This window comes from Dreissena polymorpha, chromosome 8, assembly GCF_020536995.1.
Source record: "Dreissena polymorpha isolate Duluth1 chromosome 8, UMN_Dpol_1.0, whole genome shotgun sequence".
Classification (NCBI taxonomy): Eukaryota; Metazoa; Mollusca; class Bivalvia; order Myida; family Dreissenidae; genus Dreissena; species Dreissena polymorpha.
In genome coordinates this window covers 24,143,389-24,161,872 of record NC_068362.1, presented here as the reverse complement: position 1 = coordinate 24,161,872, position 18,484 = coordinate 24,143,389, and the positions used below count along the sequence as shown (strand labels likewise).

General features: G+C 34.9%; 1 protein-coding gene across 1 annotated transcript in view; it reads right to left on the bottom strand.

Annotated features, from left to right (window-relative positions):
• LOC127842835 (fibrillin-3-like) overlaps positions 1-18,484 on the bottom strand; it is a 145,606-nt gene that overhangs the window by 69,121 nt on the left and 58,001 nt on the right. The window contains exons 32-33 of the mRNA XM_052372586.1: positions 4,414-4,536; positions 3,403-3,525 (exon numbers count right to left, since the gene is read on the bottom strand). Of these exons, the coding sequence (XP_052228546.1) occupies positions 3,403-3,525; positions 4,414-4,536 (246 nt within the window). The remainder of the gene's footprint in view (positions 1-3,402; positions 3,526-4,413; positions 4,537-18,484) is intronic.

Genomic DNA, 18,484 nt, shown 5'->3' with positions numbered 1-18,484 from the left:
TTTAGAAAAAAACTTGGGGACAGTGGATAATATTTTTATTCTCAATGGTGTAATTAACCATTTGTTACAGAATAATACGAAATTATATGTTGCTTACGTGGACTTCATAAAATCGTTCGATTTTTTGGTAAGTGCTATTATTTGGTTCAAACTTATCAAACATGGTGTAAGAGGTAACATGCTTAACATAACACAAGCTATGCATATGAATGTACAATCAATGGTAAAGATGGGCAATCTTATAAGTAAAGAATAATTATTATGCTTTGTTGAGGTTCGGCAAGGGGAGTCACTCTCACCGTTTCTATTCTCGATGTATTTAAATGATATAGAAGAATACTATATGTTGCATGGCTTTAATGGCATAGATTTAGGTATGCTGAAATTATTTTTACGTCTTTATGCAGATGATATTGTCATTATGGAATAACCGAAGACGAGTTGAAAAAGGGTTTGTTATTGTTAGAACAGTACTGTGACAGATGGAAAATTGTCAGTAATTTTACTAATTTGGGTATTGTTTTAACCACTGGATGATCATTTACATCAACGTTTGAAACCTTGGCAGGTCAGGCATTAAAGGCAACTTATAAACTAAATGCATGTACACATGTATGTTAAATTACCTACAATGTCTGTTAAATGTAAATTTGACTTATTTGATAAGCTCGTATTGCCTATTTTGCATTACGGGTCTAAGGTGTGGGGTTTAAACGAAGCTCCTATTCTAGTAAAAAAATCATTTAAATTTTTGTAAAAGAATACTCGATGAAAAGATACAAACTCAAAATAATTTTGTTAATGATGAACTAGGAAGAACTTCTCTTCGTACGATTAGAGCTGTAAATGTAGTTAGATATTGGTTAAAACTTGTCAAGTTACAGGACTATAAATATGTTAAATGTATGTACAACACTATGTGAAGGGAAATTGAAAACATACCAAATGTTAAAAACTGGGCTTATTATGTATGTTGCCTTTTACAATCACTTGGATTTAATATGCATAGCTATACCAAAATGTTGGCGATGATAAAATATTGTCTATGTTAAAGTTGCGATTACATGACCAATTTCTACACAACTGGGAAAATGAGCTAAATAATTCGTCCAGAGCTAGGACTTATGTAACTTTTTGTGATTTTAAAATGCAACCTTATCTAACAAGTATGAAAACAAAAGTTAAGAAGCGTCTTAAGTAGACTTTCTGTATCTTCACATAGACTGAAAGTTGATAACTACTATTGAAAAATCCTTAAATTTGTTGAATTCATGAAATCCGAAAATGTTCGAATCAATAACAACTTTGCATTATTTGTGAACAAAGCCTTTAAACTAAGCAACTTGTTAAATCTGTATTTTGATTATTCATAGTCAATTAGAAAACATTTCGTACATAACCCTTTGATGTAGATATATCATATAACAAGGATAGACCTCTCACTTATTTTTTGTTTGTATATAAAAATGTACTCTATTTTTATTCAACTTACTAGTCCCTTGACCACTCGTTTGTTATATACATAACATTTATGTGCTGTATACACATGAACAATTGTCTATTGTATAAGCAATAAACTGTTTAAACTGTTGTTTTTTTAATCTGCATTCATTGTACACGGTTATTTGTCACGGAAAATGAAATTTTGTCACCGATTACAGACGTATTCAAAGCTTTATCCTAATAGCACAAAGAAGATATCGGCACAAACTGCAAGAAAAATTGTCTTTTATGCACTATAGATTTTTCAATGTATTTAATTAACTTGAGATATCTGCAAAAAATAAATTCTTAACGGTGTGAAAACGTTCTGGCCAGCCCGTGTGTAAACCCCTGAAAACCCCTTTGATTCTGCACCCTTAACATGTGACATTTACAATACGCCATTAGATTTTTAAACACCCGCGTCATGCTAAAATTGGTCGTATGTCATATGCGCCCATCATAGCATTAGCCCACCCAGCCTGCGCATCTTGCAGTCTGGTCAGGAGATACATAATGAGACCATAAAACTTTGAGTGATTTTATAGCGGTCAGCATAGCCTCTGAGCAGACTGCGCAAATGCGCAGGCTAGGCTTGAGCTGCGCTGGCCTTAACACCATAGGGCCCATTTTCGCATGACGCGGCTATACAAATGCTGCGTGTTAATCAAATAATAATTTAAGATATATTTTGATCGTGAAGAAAGAAAATTGCGTGTTTATCAAATAATATACGATTTTTTTTCGATGTTGAATACAGAAAACAGCGTGTTAAACAAATACTAATATACGATATATTTCGATGGTCAAGAAAGAATACTGCATGTTTTTATTCAAATATAAATTACGATGGTGAAGAAAGAAACTCATGGGGTGAATATGCAAAATTGTGAAATAAAAAAACAGTAGTTAAACTTTTGTTTTTAAGTTAATTATTTAAAAAAGTACATTTTATTTCAGAGTCAGCATTTACGCCGAATATCTTTTGAAAGATATTTTTGTTACATTTATTTTTATTATTATTCCGTTTTATTGATTAAAAAGCATTTGTGTCGTTGTCTATAGTATACCTGTACTTATTTGTGAACTCATGTTCAACGTTTTATGAATTGAGAACTGTGAATATAAACAAACTTTAACTTTACTTTTGCCTTGTTATCACCGCTGCAATTGAGAATACAAGAACGTTTCCCAGACATATCAGATTTTAACCCAGCTGTACTAGCAAGCACTATGAAACGAGGTTGCGCAAAAGTCGCGTGATAGTGCTGCATATCTCTTATTGATTTGCAGTAGTTTTACTCCCCCTCTATCAATAGCCTTAGATTTCAAATGAAATGTGCTGCGCAAAATACCACGTGATTAGGACGCAGCAAATAGTGGACTATTCTAATTATTCATAAACATTCTCTTCCGCTACTCGTATTCGAAAATTGTTTAATGGTGTTTTCTATATACGCTCCGTTCAAAAATATTCAATTTAGCACGATATTCACATTATGTGTCCATTTGTGAATAAATATTTAGTGGAAGAACTGCAACCTCTGACATAAATGGCGAACTATTTTATCAGGCTTATCGTAGTTAAGAGCGAACTGACTTGAAATTTTTGGTACAACTTAAAATGAATTAAAATTATTATTCCATTGGAATTACTGTGTTACAGCTAAACTGTAAATTGTGTTTAACATGTTCAAGTTTTCGAATAAGAGTGATCGTACGTTTGTGATATATTTAATATTCTCATATACACTAAATTGCGTATAGTTCTTTTTGATAAACGGTATGCTGATACTGATACAAGTATTACACGGTTAGAACATCTATCTATTCAATCTCCAAAACCAGGCGAACAACAAAGGAGCTGATTAAATCCTTTGAAGAAAAAAAATAGGTCAATAACGAACGTAGGTTTCGAACCTGTGCAGCTATGTTCGTCTGCTTGTAGCTGAAATCCGGTTAAACAGGCGCATTGATACCCACCAGGTTGGTTTAAACACGTGTGCGCACAGCCGCTCGTGCCCGCCACGCACTCGTCAATATCTGCAACGAACGAGAAAACACCGATGTCACGGTTTACCCTAACAAAGCTGATTTAAAAAACCTTTTTGGCACAGACAAAAAAATGTATATTCAGAAACTAATATTGTTTAGTTAGATATTGCTGAGGCAGAAGATTATCTTCTGCATCAGCAATATCTCCAATATCTCATCGTGCATACATTAAAGATAATTTTTACTGAAACGATAATGTTTTCGGAGAACATGCTCTTTGCTCAAAAGATAATGCTGGACCAGAAGGCAATGGTGACTGGGAATATAAAGCTGGTACAGAAGACAACAATGACTCACAATAATTGGCTCAGAAGATAATGTTGGGTGTGAACTTTATGGTGGCTCAGAAAACAATGCTGGCTCGAAAGATAATATTGGCTGAACATTTAATGGTTCATCAGGATACATTTCTGACTCAGACGATAATATTGGCTAACCATTTCATGGTGCATCAGTAAACAATGCTGGCTCAGAAGATAATCTTGGCTGAACATTTGATGTCATATTAAAAACAGTCCTATCACTTGATTGTGGTGCGTACAATTAACGTGTTTTAGTTAACCAAATTAATAATTCTCAAAAACTACCGATAAATTAACACTTCTTGAATGACATTTACACATGTGTACATATAATGATTTTTATTGGAATAAGCCTGGGAAAAAACGCTCTTGATTGGTGAGAAAACTTTAAGGATTTAAAACACGGTATTAAATAATGGAGCTTATGTGCGGATTCTCTTACTTGGTTAAAACGATTGATTTGGAAATCACATCACATGACGCACAAAGAGACACAAACTTGCACATTTATAATTCGTGCATTTAAAAAAAAGACTCTAAAACTTGTATTTATACGTTCCGTTCTCGTATTTACCTATGCAAATCCGACCCGCGTCACGTGCCTCGTAGCCTGCAGCACAACTGCACGTGTATGAAGCCACCACGTTCGTGCAAGTCTGCGCGCAGTCGTGGGTACGCAGGAAACACTCGTCCGTATCTGAAAGAAATGCATCATATACTCGTACGTGTCCACCGGAGTAACTCGTACACAATATGATATTTGTTGATTTCGGTATTAGATCGTGTTTTATTTCGCGATTTTCAATTGAAAACGACTATTTGACGAGAAACGTTGTAACAGCTTCGCCCGTCATGAAACTCACGTGGCAAAACTGTGCTATAAATTTGTTCAATAATGTATTCTACCAAGGATTTTGGGGATAAATACAATTGATAATTAACTAATGAAATATTGCATTTAACTTCTTTCTGGCCACTTTGTTTTACTTATCTACATGCCAAAAGCTTTAAAATCACTCTTATATGTAAGTGATTATTTTATTTCTCAAATAAAATAAATTTAAGTTATTTGATAAATTAACTTTAACACTCAAATGGATTCATCTATAATAAACGGCTAAAAATATAAACTAATAGAAGCTATGCAATTATTAAAATTACTCGACAAAATAATATGCCAATCAAGAGCACCAACTTGTGGTAAAAATACACCTGATCCTATTTATTTTGAGTAAGAGAGCCGTCAAGGCTAATTTGACAAATTTTGGAAACTTAAAGAGCCTGAAGTCCTTCAGGCAAAGATGCTGTTTATTTCACTTTAAACCTTATCATGAAGCTTCATAATTTTCTGATTAAAACATTTGAGTTAATCTAACATCAGACAACAGACAAGGTTAATATGACCACTTGTTAATCTAGGGCCTGTTGATATTCTAAAGTGCTTCAAGAGACCTTCCAGGTTTTCTTACCAGGCCAATATATATTTTCTATGGACATTTCTAAAATACATATAATTAGATAGTAACTATATGGATTTTCATTTTTCGCGGAACTTTAACTTTCCGCGAAAAAACAGTGTCAGCATGGCCATAAAACACTTCATAAAAATCGAAATCTAAAAAGCGCGGAACTTTCATATATTTTCCGTTTGAACAATGATCTTTCAACCCTGTAGAAAAAGCGGGCTCAATTAATCGCGCGGAACCTTAATATTATCTTTTCTGTACAAATAGCAGTGTATAAAATCGCGCGGAGACTGTAGAATGCTATTTTTAGAAGTCTATTAAATAGAGAAAATCCAGTAAATACCAGATCCAAAAAGCGCGGACCACAAATATCGTCCGCGAAAATGAAGCATTGAATTACTGTACAAAAGTCGGGTTGTTAAGTGTTAGAATCCCTAGTTAACCGATGAAATTTGATTGGATCCGATACTTAGAAATAACCTCAGAAACTGTGTAACAAATGCAACACAATCAGTGCGTTCAGTACGTGTAACGTTTCAAGATGGCGAAGCGAATTGCATGGTTATCGTTTCAACTCGATGGATTCGCAGATAATTCTGAAATAGATCAGATTGGGATCAATAACCTTTTTTGATACTATCATTTACATGTATTACCAGGTTTGTATTTGTACTTTTTTTATATTGTGTAAAACTATCCGATATTATCACATTCCATATCCTGTTTCCCATGTTATACAACAATTACATATATTTTATATTACACATGTGTAATACAACATTTTTAAGCGTTTTCATTGGCTTAGTTTTCGTTTATTGACCAATCGCATTTTGTTATTTTGCTGAAATGACGTTGCAACGTCAAATGACGTCACGAAATGTAAACAACATTCGGGATTTATCATTATGTTTGCGTAAATATTTATTTAATTTGCTCATTTAAAAGCATTTGATAAAAAAGATCTGACACCTGTTGTCATATCACACCATATTTTATTAAACTCGTCCAGGAAATTCGTTAGTAAACTCGCCGAAGGCTCGCTTACTAACAAAATTCCTGAAGTCGTTTAATAAAATATGGTATGATATGACAACTCGTGCCAGATCCTTTATATATGCATAATGTTGACCATCGTTTATAATAAATTATTGTAATGTAATGTACTTGTGTCTTTTATTCGTTCATTGAACGTCAATATATTAATTTATTTTTGTTTTCAAACTATTTATTAGAATAAGGTATTGTTTGGAATCCGTTTTTAGTTTCGTTATAGCTGACGTAGATTAAAGCATTTCGTCATAAGTTGATAAACAAATTAATAATTTATTTATGTTTTTATATATTTTACAATGGTAATGGTTGAAGATAAGCCAAACAAATTGTGCCACTCTATACAGACATATTTCATGTCTCAATTGCGACTTCAAAGGTCAACATATCACTGATATCAGGTTTGTCAGCTATTGGTTTGTATTTTTCTTATCCGCATTGCAGCAAGAATAACTGGATAACGTAACTATTCAATTGCTATTAAAATTAATTTACATTAATCTTGTTTCTAAATCATGCACTAAATGCGGCTAATTCTCCACTTGAAAGTGCTGTATGTTGTATAGTGCATCGCAATGTCGCTCTGCTTTTGATCATTCGGCGACTTAATGATATTGCCAACACAAGTTGACTTCGTCAGAAATAGCCGTTAATATATACTTTCCATATTAAGTGCCAAAATATGAAATACATTTTCTTGATTAAAGCACTTGTTTGTATTCATTTTTTTTGCACAAATACTGACACTCTCTGACACTTCAGGTATGGCTTTCAATACTTAGTGTTGATAGATCTTGCGTCTAAATGCCCCTGTATTCAGCACAAACCTATAACCTCGTTATCATCAGATACTGTGCAGACAAATACTAAATAACAACGTGATGTCATAAACCACAGGTTGCAGATATCTGGTCATTAGACAAAATTAATGACACCTCCATGTGACCATGCCTTCTCGTGGTTATAGCATTGCGTAGTCATTTCTTGGAATAATTTAACGCCAAATACTCAATTGTTGCTTTTATTGAACATGAAAGATATTGTCAACATTGAAAGGCATCTGTCCAAACAGATTGTCAGAAACTAAATACTTTATAGATATTAGTCAGTTTAATCAAAATTATAAAGTGCTTTATATATAAATCTGCATGCATAGTATTACCAATTAAGACTTAGGGGCCAGATTTATAAACACAAGAGTTTTGTTTGTCGATCTGCTTATCAAATAGATATATCAATACATCAGTGAAATACTTTGGTAACTACAATAGTAATAATACTTTATTAACAGATGTGATACACTAAGATAAAGACATTGCCTTAGTCCTTATTTATTTGAGGCCATTTCCATAAATGATAAAGAGGTAATGTTTTACAGCTTTAAAGATTTTTTTACAATAAATATCTCAATAAAAGTTTATCAATTACAGTATAATCATTGATTAAATATAGAATAGCTTAAAGTCTTCCTTTGTGATGTTTAAATGCTTTGTATTTGAAGATGTATACGGTGCTGGACTAAAACACACGACTACCTTAACAATAACTTGGCGCTCTACTAACTGAGCTTGAGGGAACATGTTTCTTACCCGAAAACACTATATTTCATTTTTTAACGTGTTGACGTTTTATCAGAGACGTTTGAATATCGGCAAACCGTGAAAACAACACTCGATACTCTTAAGCTGTTTTAATTGCATTCAAATTCATGTATGTTAAATACTAACCTCGTTGCTAATGTCATCAAAATTGATCCCTCTTTCCCCCTTTAAAAGTTTTGTGTTAATGTTGAACAACCGCCATCATGATGACTACATGAATGCTGGATAAACCGCCAGTTTTGATTGGTTCATTCTATGTGTCGGAACCAATCAAATTTTATCGGATAACCACATAGCAACCCGAATTTCGTGCAGTAATTCAATGCTAATGAAAAATCGCGCAGAATAATGAATCTTCCGCGCGATTTTTCATTAGCAACCCGCCTTTTACAAAGCAACCCGACTGTTGTACTGTAGTTCAATGTTAAATTGTTCCGACGGAGGATATGAAAGTTCCGCGCTATTTTAAGACCCGCTTTTTGAACGTTGTCTAATTGACGATTGTTCCGACGGAAAATACGAAAGACCCTGCGATTTGTACACAGTTCGCGAAGATGTGGATTCAATGAACGTTCCGCGCGATTTTCGAACCCGCTTTTTCTACGATGATTTGCACAGTTCCGCGATAAAATGGATTCCCGAGATTCCTTCGTGTATGAAAGTTCCGCAAAAAATGAAAATCCCGATAGTTACTATATAATTATATGTATTTAAGCGGGGGTCCCCGAAGGCTTCCATAATTTTCCAAGAAAAGTTATCTCACTTAGCTATTTGAGAGAGGGGACATCGTTCTCCTGGACGCCAAAAACCTAAATGCCTCAGTTTTTTAAATAATCAGTTCCACTTTACAAATGCGGATATAAATATCTTCATAAAGGATGCATATGAAGAAGTTTAATTACGTGTATAATTGCAAAGCATACTTTAGTATAACGGCCACCGGAAAATCTTTGCGAAACCGAAATTTCGCAAACTTAAGTACCCTTTTTCTTGAAGATTTGTTTCTTTGTGATAAAGTATAAGATAAAAGTCATACTTTTGATTAATAATTGGATATTTTTGCTAAAAAATGCGTTTTCTTCACTATGAACTTTATTTGCAAAGTTGTGGTTCCCATGGGATTATTGCATCTCCCATGGGATTTTCTTTTTTCCATGGGAATTTTTGTTTTTCCCATGGGATTTTACTCCAGCCTTTTTTATGGGAGAAAAAATCCCATGGCATTTAAAAGAAATAAAACACGTTCGTTTATGCTTAGTGATCGATTTTAAGCTTTCTAAAAGCATTTGTGCTAATTTTCGTTCAATTTTCTTTGATAGAAAAAGAATCCCATTTTTTGAATGGGAGAAAAAATCCCATGGGATTTTTATTCATGTAACGTTCAGAAACACTACATTTTAACAAATGATGAACTATTCTTGCTATTTTAATGCACTAAATCGTGTTTGAAAAAAAAAACATGGGGTTTTTTTCCAATGGGATTTTTTTTATTAATGGGATTTTTTTCCCATGGGAATTTTTTCCAATGGGATTTTTTTATAAATTCTGATGTAAGTTTCTTAAAGCTATAATAATAATAATAATAATAATAATAATAATAATAATAATAATAATTATTATTATTATTATTATTATTATTATTATTATTATCGTGCGCAATATGATAAATTTGTACTTTTAAGCAACTGACAGTTTTATTCTAGCCGATCGTCGAGTCCGGTTGGTGAGTATGACAACTATTTACCAGTAAAATGAATCGCACTTGTGCAGAGAACGCTGCCGTACTACATGTATAAAAATAATCTTGATAACATATCATTTCTCGTCAGAAAATGAAAACAGTATGGATATTGATGTCAGAAATGTCCTCTGCTATAATTAAAAATGACAAAGTGAAACACCTTGACAATAATTCCGTGTCGAATACGTTTTTAACCAGGTTTTCCGAAGGAAAAAACTGGTTATCAGATTGGCGAATGCGGGCGGGCTGGCGGGCTGGCGGGCTGGCGGGCTGGCGGGCTGGCGGGCTGGCTGGCGGGCTGGCGGGCTGGCGGGCTGGCGGGTGGGCGGAACAAGCTTGTCCGGGCCATAACTATGTCGTTCATTGTCATATTTTAAAATCATTTGGCACATTTGTTCACCATCATTGGACGGTGTGTCGCGCGAAATAATAACGTCGATATCTCCAAGGTCAAGGTCACACTTTGAGTTCAAAGGTCAAAATTGGCAATACATGAGCTTGTCTGGGCCATAACTATGTCATTCATTGTGAGATTTTACAATTATTTGGCACATTTGTTCACCATCATGGGACGGTGTGTCGCACGAAAGAATCACGTCAATATCTCCAATGTCAAGGTCACCACAACTTAAAATAGATTTATTTTGAAACAAACTTACAAAGGGGGTTAATTTTGTTTGTTCATTTCAAAAGTTCAGTTTGAGTTGTTTCCCTTAATCAGATTTTTTTTCACAATGAAAACCTGGTTTTGTGACAATTTTGTCCCTTGTTGTTTATAGCAATCAAATTCATTTAAGCATTGCTAAGATAATATGCTAAAATGGGTCTTATGTCATATACGGCCAGCGTAGCAAGTTTCGTGGTCGAATTATAGCATAATAATTATTTTCACATTAAGCGAATCATATGAGTTTGCCTATATATGTATTGTATTAAAATGAATGTTACACTATGGTGCAAAGATGAAAATTGTTTGGATTTTCGAAACACGCTTTACTGATTGTGTGAATATAAGCTATGCATTACCGAATGCGGTTGACGGTTAACACAGATCAAAACAAAGTGATATAACCGTTTATGAAAACACACAAAATGCTATAGCGCCCAATATATATACATCGGCCATCTTCATATGCTTGCGCAGTTTTTCAACAGACGTCATCATATTTAATGTTGCGTCAACTTCACGAACTAAGAGAATATTTAGGTGTTTATCGGTAGACGGTTTTATTCCTCACGTAATACACAGTTGCAGTATTTCATTGTCTAGTGAATGCAATTTTTCCTCTCAGTATTCATATGCTGTCGATTTGATTTCAGCAGAATAAGCCAGCGAACACTCAGAAAAAACCTGAATACAGTGCAAATAATCCAACAAACTAGAATAAGATTCATTAAAATCATGCGAACAATCTAACGAGAGGAAATCTATGTAGAGCTGCTTTTAGAGAATGTTTAAACAAAATTGTGTACACTCCTAAAGAAATCTAACTGAGTAAGATAATTATAAAATCATGACATTTTATGCATATGCTTTTGACACCCATTTTGCACTGTACGACCATAAATCGTCTTCTTTAAAAGCGACTGCTTATAAAGACTGCACTAAAGATGGAACGTGGTGGGTCAATATCGTACAGGTACGTCGTAGTTATCGCATGCGCAAGTAATATATATAGCGTGCGAACGCCATAGCTTTTGACTGCGTACTTTTTTTTTATACTTTTTACCGCATTTTGTAAACCGTAGCTTTATTCACACAAACACAAACGGGTGTTTCGTAAAATTATATCGCTCATAGCAATTGTATCGACTTCCTGGTAGTGTAATACAATTGTTAATAAAAATAATAATGACCAAAGTCATATAAGCCGCGTGATGCGAAACTGAGTCTTACGTCATTCACGCCCAGCGTAGCTCCAGCACATCCGGCGTATCCGCACGGTCGGGACAGGAGCTTCAGTTGAATACACGTGAAAGTGTATCACACGAAGCTCCATTACTCATGTAAAGATTATTATTATTATTCATATAATAATTATACTTATCAGTATACTACTACTGCTACTTCTACTACTACTACTACTACTACTACTACTACTACTTCTACTACTACTACTACTACTACTACTACTACTACTACTACTACTACTACTACTACTACTACTACTACTACTACTACTACTACTACTACTACTACTACTACCACCACCACCACCACCACCACCACCACCACCACCACCACCACCACCACCACCACCACCACCACCACCACACACCACCACCACCACCACCACCACCACCACCACCAACACCACCACCACCACCACCACCAGTATTACTACTACTAAGTTTCGTCGCTCTTGGACACATACTCCGGGAGATAAGTGCAACTTCAGGCTCCCATTATAAGGTAACGGGGCCAATACGGGCCCGTTAGCGTACCTTCGGCGACACTTTCATCGGAAACAACGGCACCGAGACGGGCGCTCGAACTTGGCGGATGCGTGGCACACCAGGCCACAAAAGTCTGCCAAGTTTCGTCGCTCTCGGACACATACTCGGTGAGATAAATGCGACTTCAGGCTCCCATTATACGGTAACGGGGCCAATACGGGCCCGTTCAGGTACCTTCGGCGACACTTTCACCGGAAAGGACGGCACCTAGACAGGCGTTCGAACTTGGCGGATGCGTGGCCCACCACGCCACACAAGTCTGCCAAGTTTCGTCGCTCTCGGATACATACTCGGGGAGATAAGTGCGACGTCAGGCTCCCATTATAGGGTAACGGGGTCAATACGGGCCCGTTAGCGTACCTTTCAGACACCTTCACAGGAAACGACGGCACCGAGACGGGCGCTCGAACTTGGCGGATGCGTGGCACACCGGGCCACACAAGTCCTCCAAGTTTCGTCACTCTCGGACACAGACTCGGGAAGATAAGTGGGACTTCAGGCTCCCATGATAGGGTAACTGGGCCAATACGGATCCGTTAGCGTACCTTCGGCGACATTTTCACCGGAAACGACGGCAACGAGACGGGCGCTAGAACTTGGCGGATGCCTGGACCACCGGGCCACACATGTCTGCCGAGGTTCGTCGCTCTTGGACACATATTCGGTGAGATAAGTGCAACTTCAGGCTCCCATTATAGGGTAACGGGGCAAATACGGGTCCGTTAGCGTACCTTCGGCGACACTTTCACCGGAAACGACGGCACCAAGACGGGCGCTCGAACTTGGCGGATACGTGGCCCACCGGGCCACACATGTCTGCTTAGTGCTTAGTTTCGTCGTATTTTAAATAATGTTACTTATAAAATAAATTACAATACACATTGTATGTGCACGTGAATTTAATAATAGTTATAGAACGTTGCTTAAAATTTTAACTTAAGAACGAGTAATACGTTTCATCATGCTATATGTATAAACAATTATACTATTTTTGGGTCACCAACATGTATTTCCGGCCTGTGCGTAAAATAATCGGCCAGCTCATTAATTTTCTATGTAGCACAGTTTAACTGTGAATTTAAGTGACACTACAACAAAAAAATTTGCTACTCAGTCTTATAAATCACTTTTTGTAAGATTTACCAGTAGACATTCTTCAGTGGAATATAGCAAACACACAGTGCCGACATGTGTTGTTACTAAAATAGACATAGGGATGTGAGCATTGGGAGTGACCTATTCATACTGTGCTATGGCAGCATTACGGAATACCGTTATTGCCATCGTGGTTGAACATTAAAATCCAAAGGGCGAGAATGCGAGAACGCGATAGTACGATGACGACAATGCGACAATACGGTGACGACAGTGCGAAAATACGATGTCGACAATGCGATAGTACGATGGCGACAATACGAGAACGCGATAGTACGATGACGACGATGAGACAGTGCGACAATACGATGGCGACAATGCGATAGAACGATGGCGACAGTACGATATGACTATCGCATTGTCGCCATCGTACTATCACACTGTCGCCATCGTATTGTCGCACTATCGAATTGTCGTCATCGTACTTTCGCGCTCTCACATTCTCGCTATCGTACTAAAGCATTGTCGCCATCGTATTGTCGCACTGTCTTCGTCGTACTATCGCGTTCTCGCATTCTTGCCCTCTGGTTTTAAATGTGTAACCACAATGGCCCTAACGTTATTCCGAACAGTATAGTGCGCAAAATCTGGTTTGGAATCACAATTTATATGCCTAAAATAGATGTTGAAAACCTGACTTTGTTATATAAATAGCAGTCTAAATATACATGTTTTTTCCAAGCTTTAAATAAACATATTAAAATAAATTTCATGTTCGTATCGGTTGAAGTTCTTGTAAATAGTAGAAGCAAACAGCACAATAAAACTCTGATCAAGCTTACTAATTTGAGGCAAGAAAAAACAAATCGCTCTTTTATATATTACATATAACATATAACACGCATCCGCCAAGTTCGAGCACCCGTCTCGGTGCCGTTGTTTCCGGTGAAAGTGTCGCACAGTCCTGTCAGGAGCTACCGAGTTCGGATATGAGACTACGAAACATGGCTTTACCTTATAGCAGTCAGCGTATCACCTGACCAGACTGCGCGGTTGGGCAAGCTAGCATGGACCAACTCTGGCCGCATATGACATAAGACCCATTTCCGCATGACGCGGGCCATCTGACCTTTATAATGTGTATATAGCTATGAATGATATTTGCACAAAGTATTTTGCATGGACTTATTGTTAATGTGTTGCACGTTTTCAATAGTATTAATGTCGGAGGGCATATATAAGATCAATATTACTACGGTGTTCATTTTCTGTCGCGAAATGAAATGTAATCAAGATTGTTACTCGGCGTTGTGTACAGTATGACAGCGTTGTCAGTCTGCGATGCATTTATACTGGTTCTTTGCTGGCATACACACAAATTTGACTCGACCATCTGCTCGAACAAGAAATGATAAGTATCAGTAGCATAAACCTGCAATTTTAACTTATTTTAAAAATATTTATATTGTTTATATTATTCATATTACTATTAATATCCATATTCATATAATAATAATTATTTTTATGTTTATTATCGTTGTTTTTCTCACTTAGAAACTTTTATCCGGCCTAAAAAATTGTAAAAATTTCCATTGGAAAAAAAATCCCATGGGGAAAAAAAAAATCCCATTGGAAAAAATCCCATGGGAAAAATGCATGGGATTTTTTATGTTTTCAAACACGCTTAAACGCATTGAAATAGCGTAGATTGTTCATCATTTGATAACATATAATGTTTCTGGAAGTTTCATGAATATATCTCTCAAAATAAGAAAATAAATCCCATTACAGTCCCTAAATAACGTAAAAATACTTGGAAACGCAAAGAAAACACGTTTTTTTTAAATGTCCAAAATCCCACGGGATTTTTCTCCCATTTGCAAATTATGGGAGAAAAAAAATCCCATGGGAAAACAATCACATGGGAACCACAACTTTGCTAATAAATTTAATAGTGAAGAAAACGCATTTTTTGAGTAAAAATAACCAATTATTAAACGTAAGTAAGACTTTTATCTTATACTTTATCACAAAGAAGCAAATCTTCAAGAAAAAGGATACTTAAGTTTGCGAAATTTCGGTTTCGCAAAGTTTTTCCGGTGGCCGTTTATTAAATTTTCTATTAAATAAGATATTGTACTTTAAAAATGGTGTTATTTGAATCATACGTTTTTAGCTTACATGTTATAAGTTTTCACCTCTATGAAAAAGTCAACAACTTCTTAAATATTGTTTTTCAAACACTTCATAACATCGTGATCTATGCGAAATGTATAATTCTCGGAAAATGCAGATTTAACAAAATACAGAATTGATTAAGAAAGTTTTCAATACGTTCTATTTAGAGAACAAATACATCTAAGGTTATCTATATGATGATTTTAAATTTTGTGTTGAAAATAGAAATAAGAACAAGAAAAGACATTGTCCAGTGTGTATATATATATATATATATATATATATATATATATATATATATATATATACGACCAACGATGTATAAATTGTACTAACAGATGTACATACATAGAGAGAAACATCATTAATAGGTGCATTTAATGATATAGATATTTTTCAGTGTGTATAGTTAAGCAATGCTGCATAAATGATGTTTACATTGCAATATCAGATGAAACTACAACAATCATCACTGTTAAATTCTGAGTCTTTGATCAAATGGTATTAAAAAGTTCCCATTACTTTCAAAGGATTCAAAATTATTTTTTGAAATTGAAATGTCAAGTTATCGTATGCATATTTAAGTTATGTCTTGGCTCCTGATATGCTTGGAATGAATTTATTTGTTTTTCACTTGTAAAAGTATAGCTTTAAAAATAAAATTACATTTTTTATGGTACGAGCAGACTTTGTTAAATATTTAAGAAGAAAAATTGTCTTATCAATAAATCGAAAAGACGTCATTGGTTTATTAAAAAGGGTAGCTCAAATATGCAAGTCCATTCTTTTTCATTAATTGTGGCATTACGTTTAGTACACCATTTTGCTTTTACTGATAGTTGTGCATTATTTTTATTTATAATGGTCTATAGTCTTTTTGCTCCAGATTCTTTTTTCAGTATAATTTGTATAAAGGGGGCGAAAAGGGTTTTATAATTTGTTGGGTGTGACAATATATACAATATTTTTTCATAAGTCATTTATTGCTCTTTTCACCCCTGTATAAGGAATGAAATAAATGTTAAATGTATACATTCTATTTACTTCATCTAAAGGAATAAAGGTACCATTTTTAAATATATCCCCTACACAATGAATTCCAGCATCAAACCATGACTTAAAGAAAATACTTTTATTTCCTACCGATATGTTTGGATTATAGAAAAGTGGATAATACAGGAAATCTTCTGTGTTTAATTCCAATTTATAACAATTAAGTGCGAAGCTTTTTAAAACATCTACCCAAAAAGGATCGGAAATTCTATTAGATATATTTAAAGCGTAATGCTAACTGCAATTAAAGAGTTTATAAGTATCAAAATACAGTTTTGTTATATCTATCCGGTTTCCCCTAAAGGATTGAAGTTTTTGTAGCCAGCTAAGTTTCAATGATGGAATAAATGTATTCAAATTGATCATTTTTAAACCTCCTTCATTATTTTCATTTACTATTGTAATCAACTTTATTTTACTATGCCCATCCCAAATAAAACTGATAATAGAAGATTTTATTGAATTTAATATGGTAATGGGTGGGTTGGGCAATGCTATGAACAGGTTATTGAATAATGACACAATACGTGTTTTTACAATAACAATTTTGCCAATTGGTGTTAAAATTCTTTTTTTTCCAATTTTTCAGAATACTTTCCATTTTAACAAATTGTTTCATCGAATTTTTTTTTAAACATTTTTGACAGGTCAACATTGACATTTATTTCAAGCATTTTAAAGCTTTGTTGCATCCAATTTAGTTTCCATTTGGTTTTTTATGGTATAGGAACTATATTTGTTCTTGCCAATCCATACAACATTTGTTTTATCAAAATTGACGTGAAGGCCTGAAATATTTGCAAAATTCTGTATAACAGTAAGGGTCTTATTTAGGGATTGTTCGGTACCGTCTAATAAAATAGAAGTATCATTAGCAAAAAATTGATTGACATAACCATGAACAAAGGCATTATTTCACAACTCAAGTGACAAATCATAATGAATGCAAATCAATTACAAGACATTTGGTAATCCCAAATTGAGATTCCAGACAAAATAATGCATTTCAATGCCTTGCACGGCAATGATTAGACACTTAACAAATGCCCCCACTTTCCTTGCATGGACACAAAGGACAATGAAATTAGAAATGTGACCTTTATTGCATTAATGGGGAAAAATGCAAACAATATGCCAAGGATTTAAGGGTCCAGTGAAAATTTAGACTTGGCTGTCCTTTTTAATTATTTTAATCAAAGCGGTGAAGGCACTGAAGTTGTTCGCTTTTGCATAAACTTAGACACACAAAATTAGATTATAGCCTTTTATCGCCAGTTTGAAATATAAAAAACATTTAAATATATACAAAGTGTGTATTAGCGCACATCTCGATATGTGTGTGTGTGCATTGTTTATCATCCTATTTATGTTATAGAGATAACTTGAACGAAATAACAACAGGATGTCCTTTTTAGACGTTCTGAAAATATAATGAAAATGGGATAATGAGAACCAGTTAATATAAAATAAAATTTGCATTTACCATCATATTAAATGAATATTGTTGGAATATCGAATACCTATCTCACTAAAAATATAATGTCATGATGGAAATTTCCTTTACAAAACGTTTTTGACACCATATACACATGTTAAATTTACAGTAACACCTTAAATGACCTTTACATAACGCCAGCAGACACGAATGCATACATTAGAACATTTCATAGACTGATTCGAGAGAAATTCTCTGAGCTTTGGCTACATCACTGTGTATGTGCACAGTGTAAAGGATATAACACTGTTCAGTGTTAGGAATTCCGGCCTTTTCACTGCATGTTCAAACGACACATAGACACAAATTGTGACCCAGGTAAAATACGCGTTAAAATGAAACTCGCAGAGTTTCAGGGTCTGTAATTGGTCACTAAATCGTCAGTGGAAGACGTAATTGACTATCAATAAACACAGTTTTGCTTTAAAGATGAGAAAACAAACACTACCGAAATAGTATAGGGTCACGATGAGAGGTAAATCGTTTCATTATTTAACCACAATTCTTGC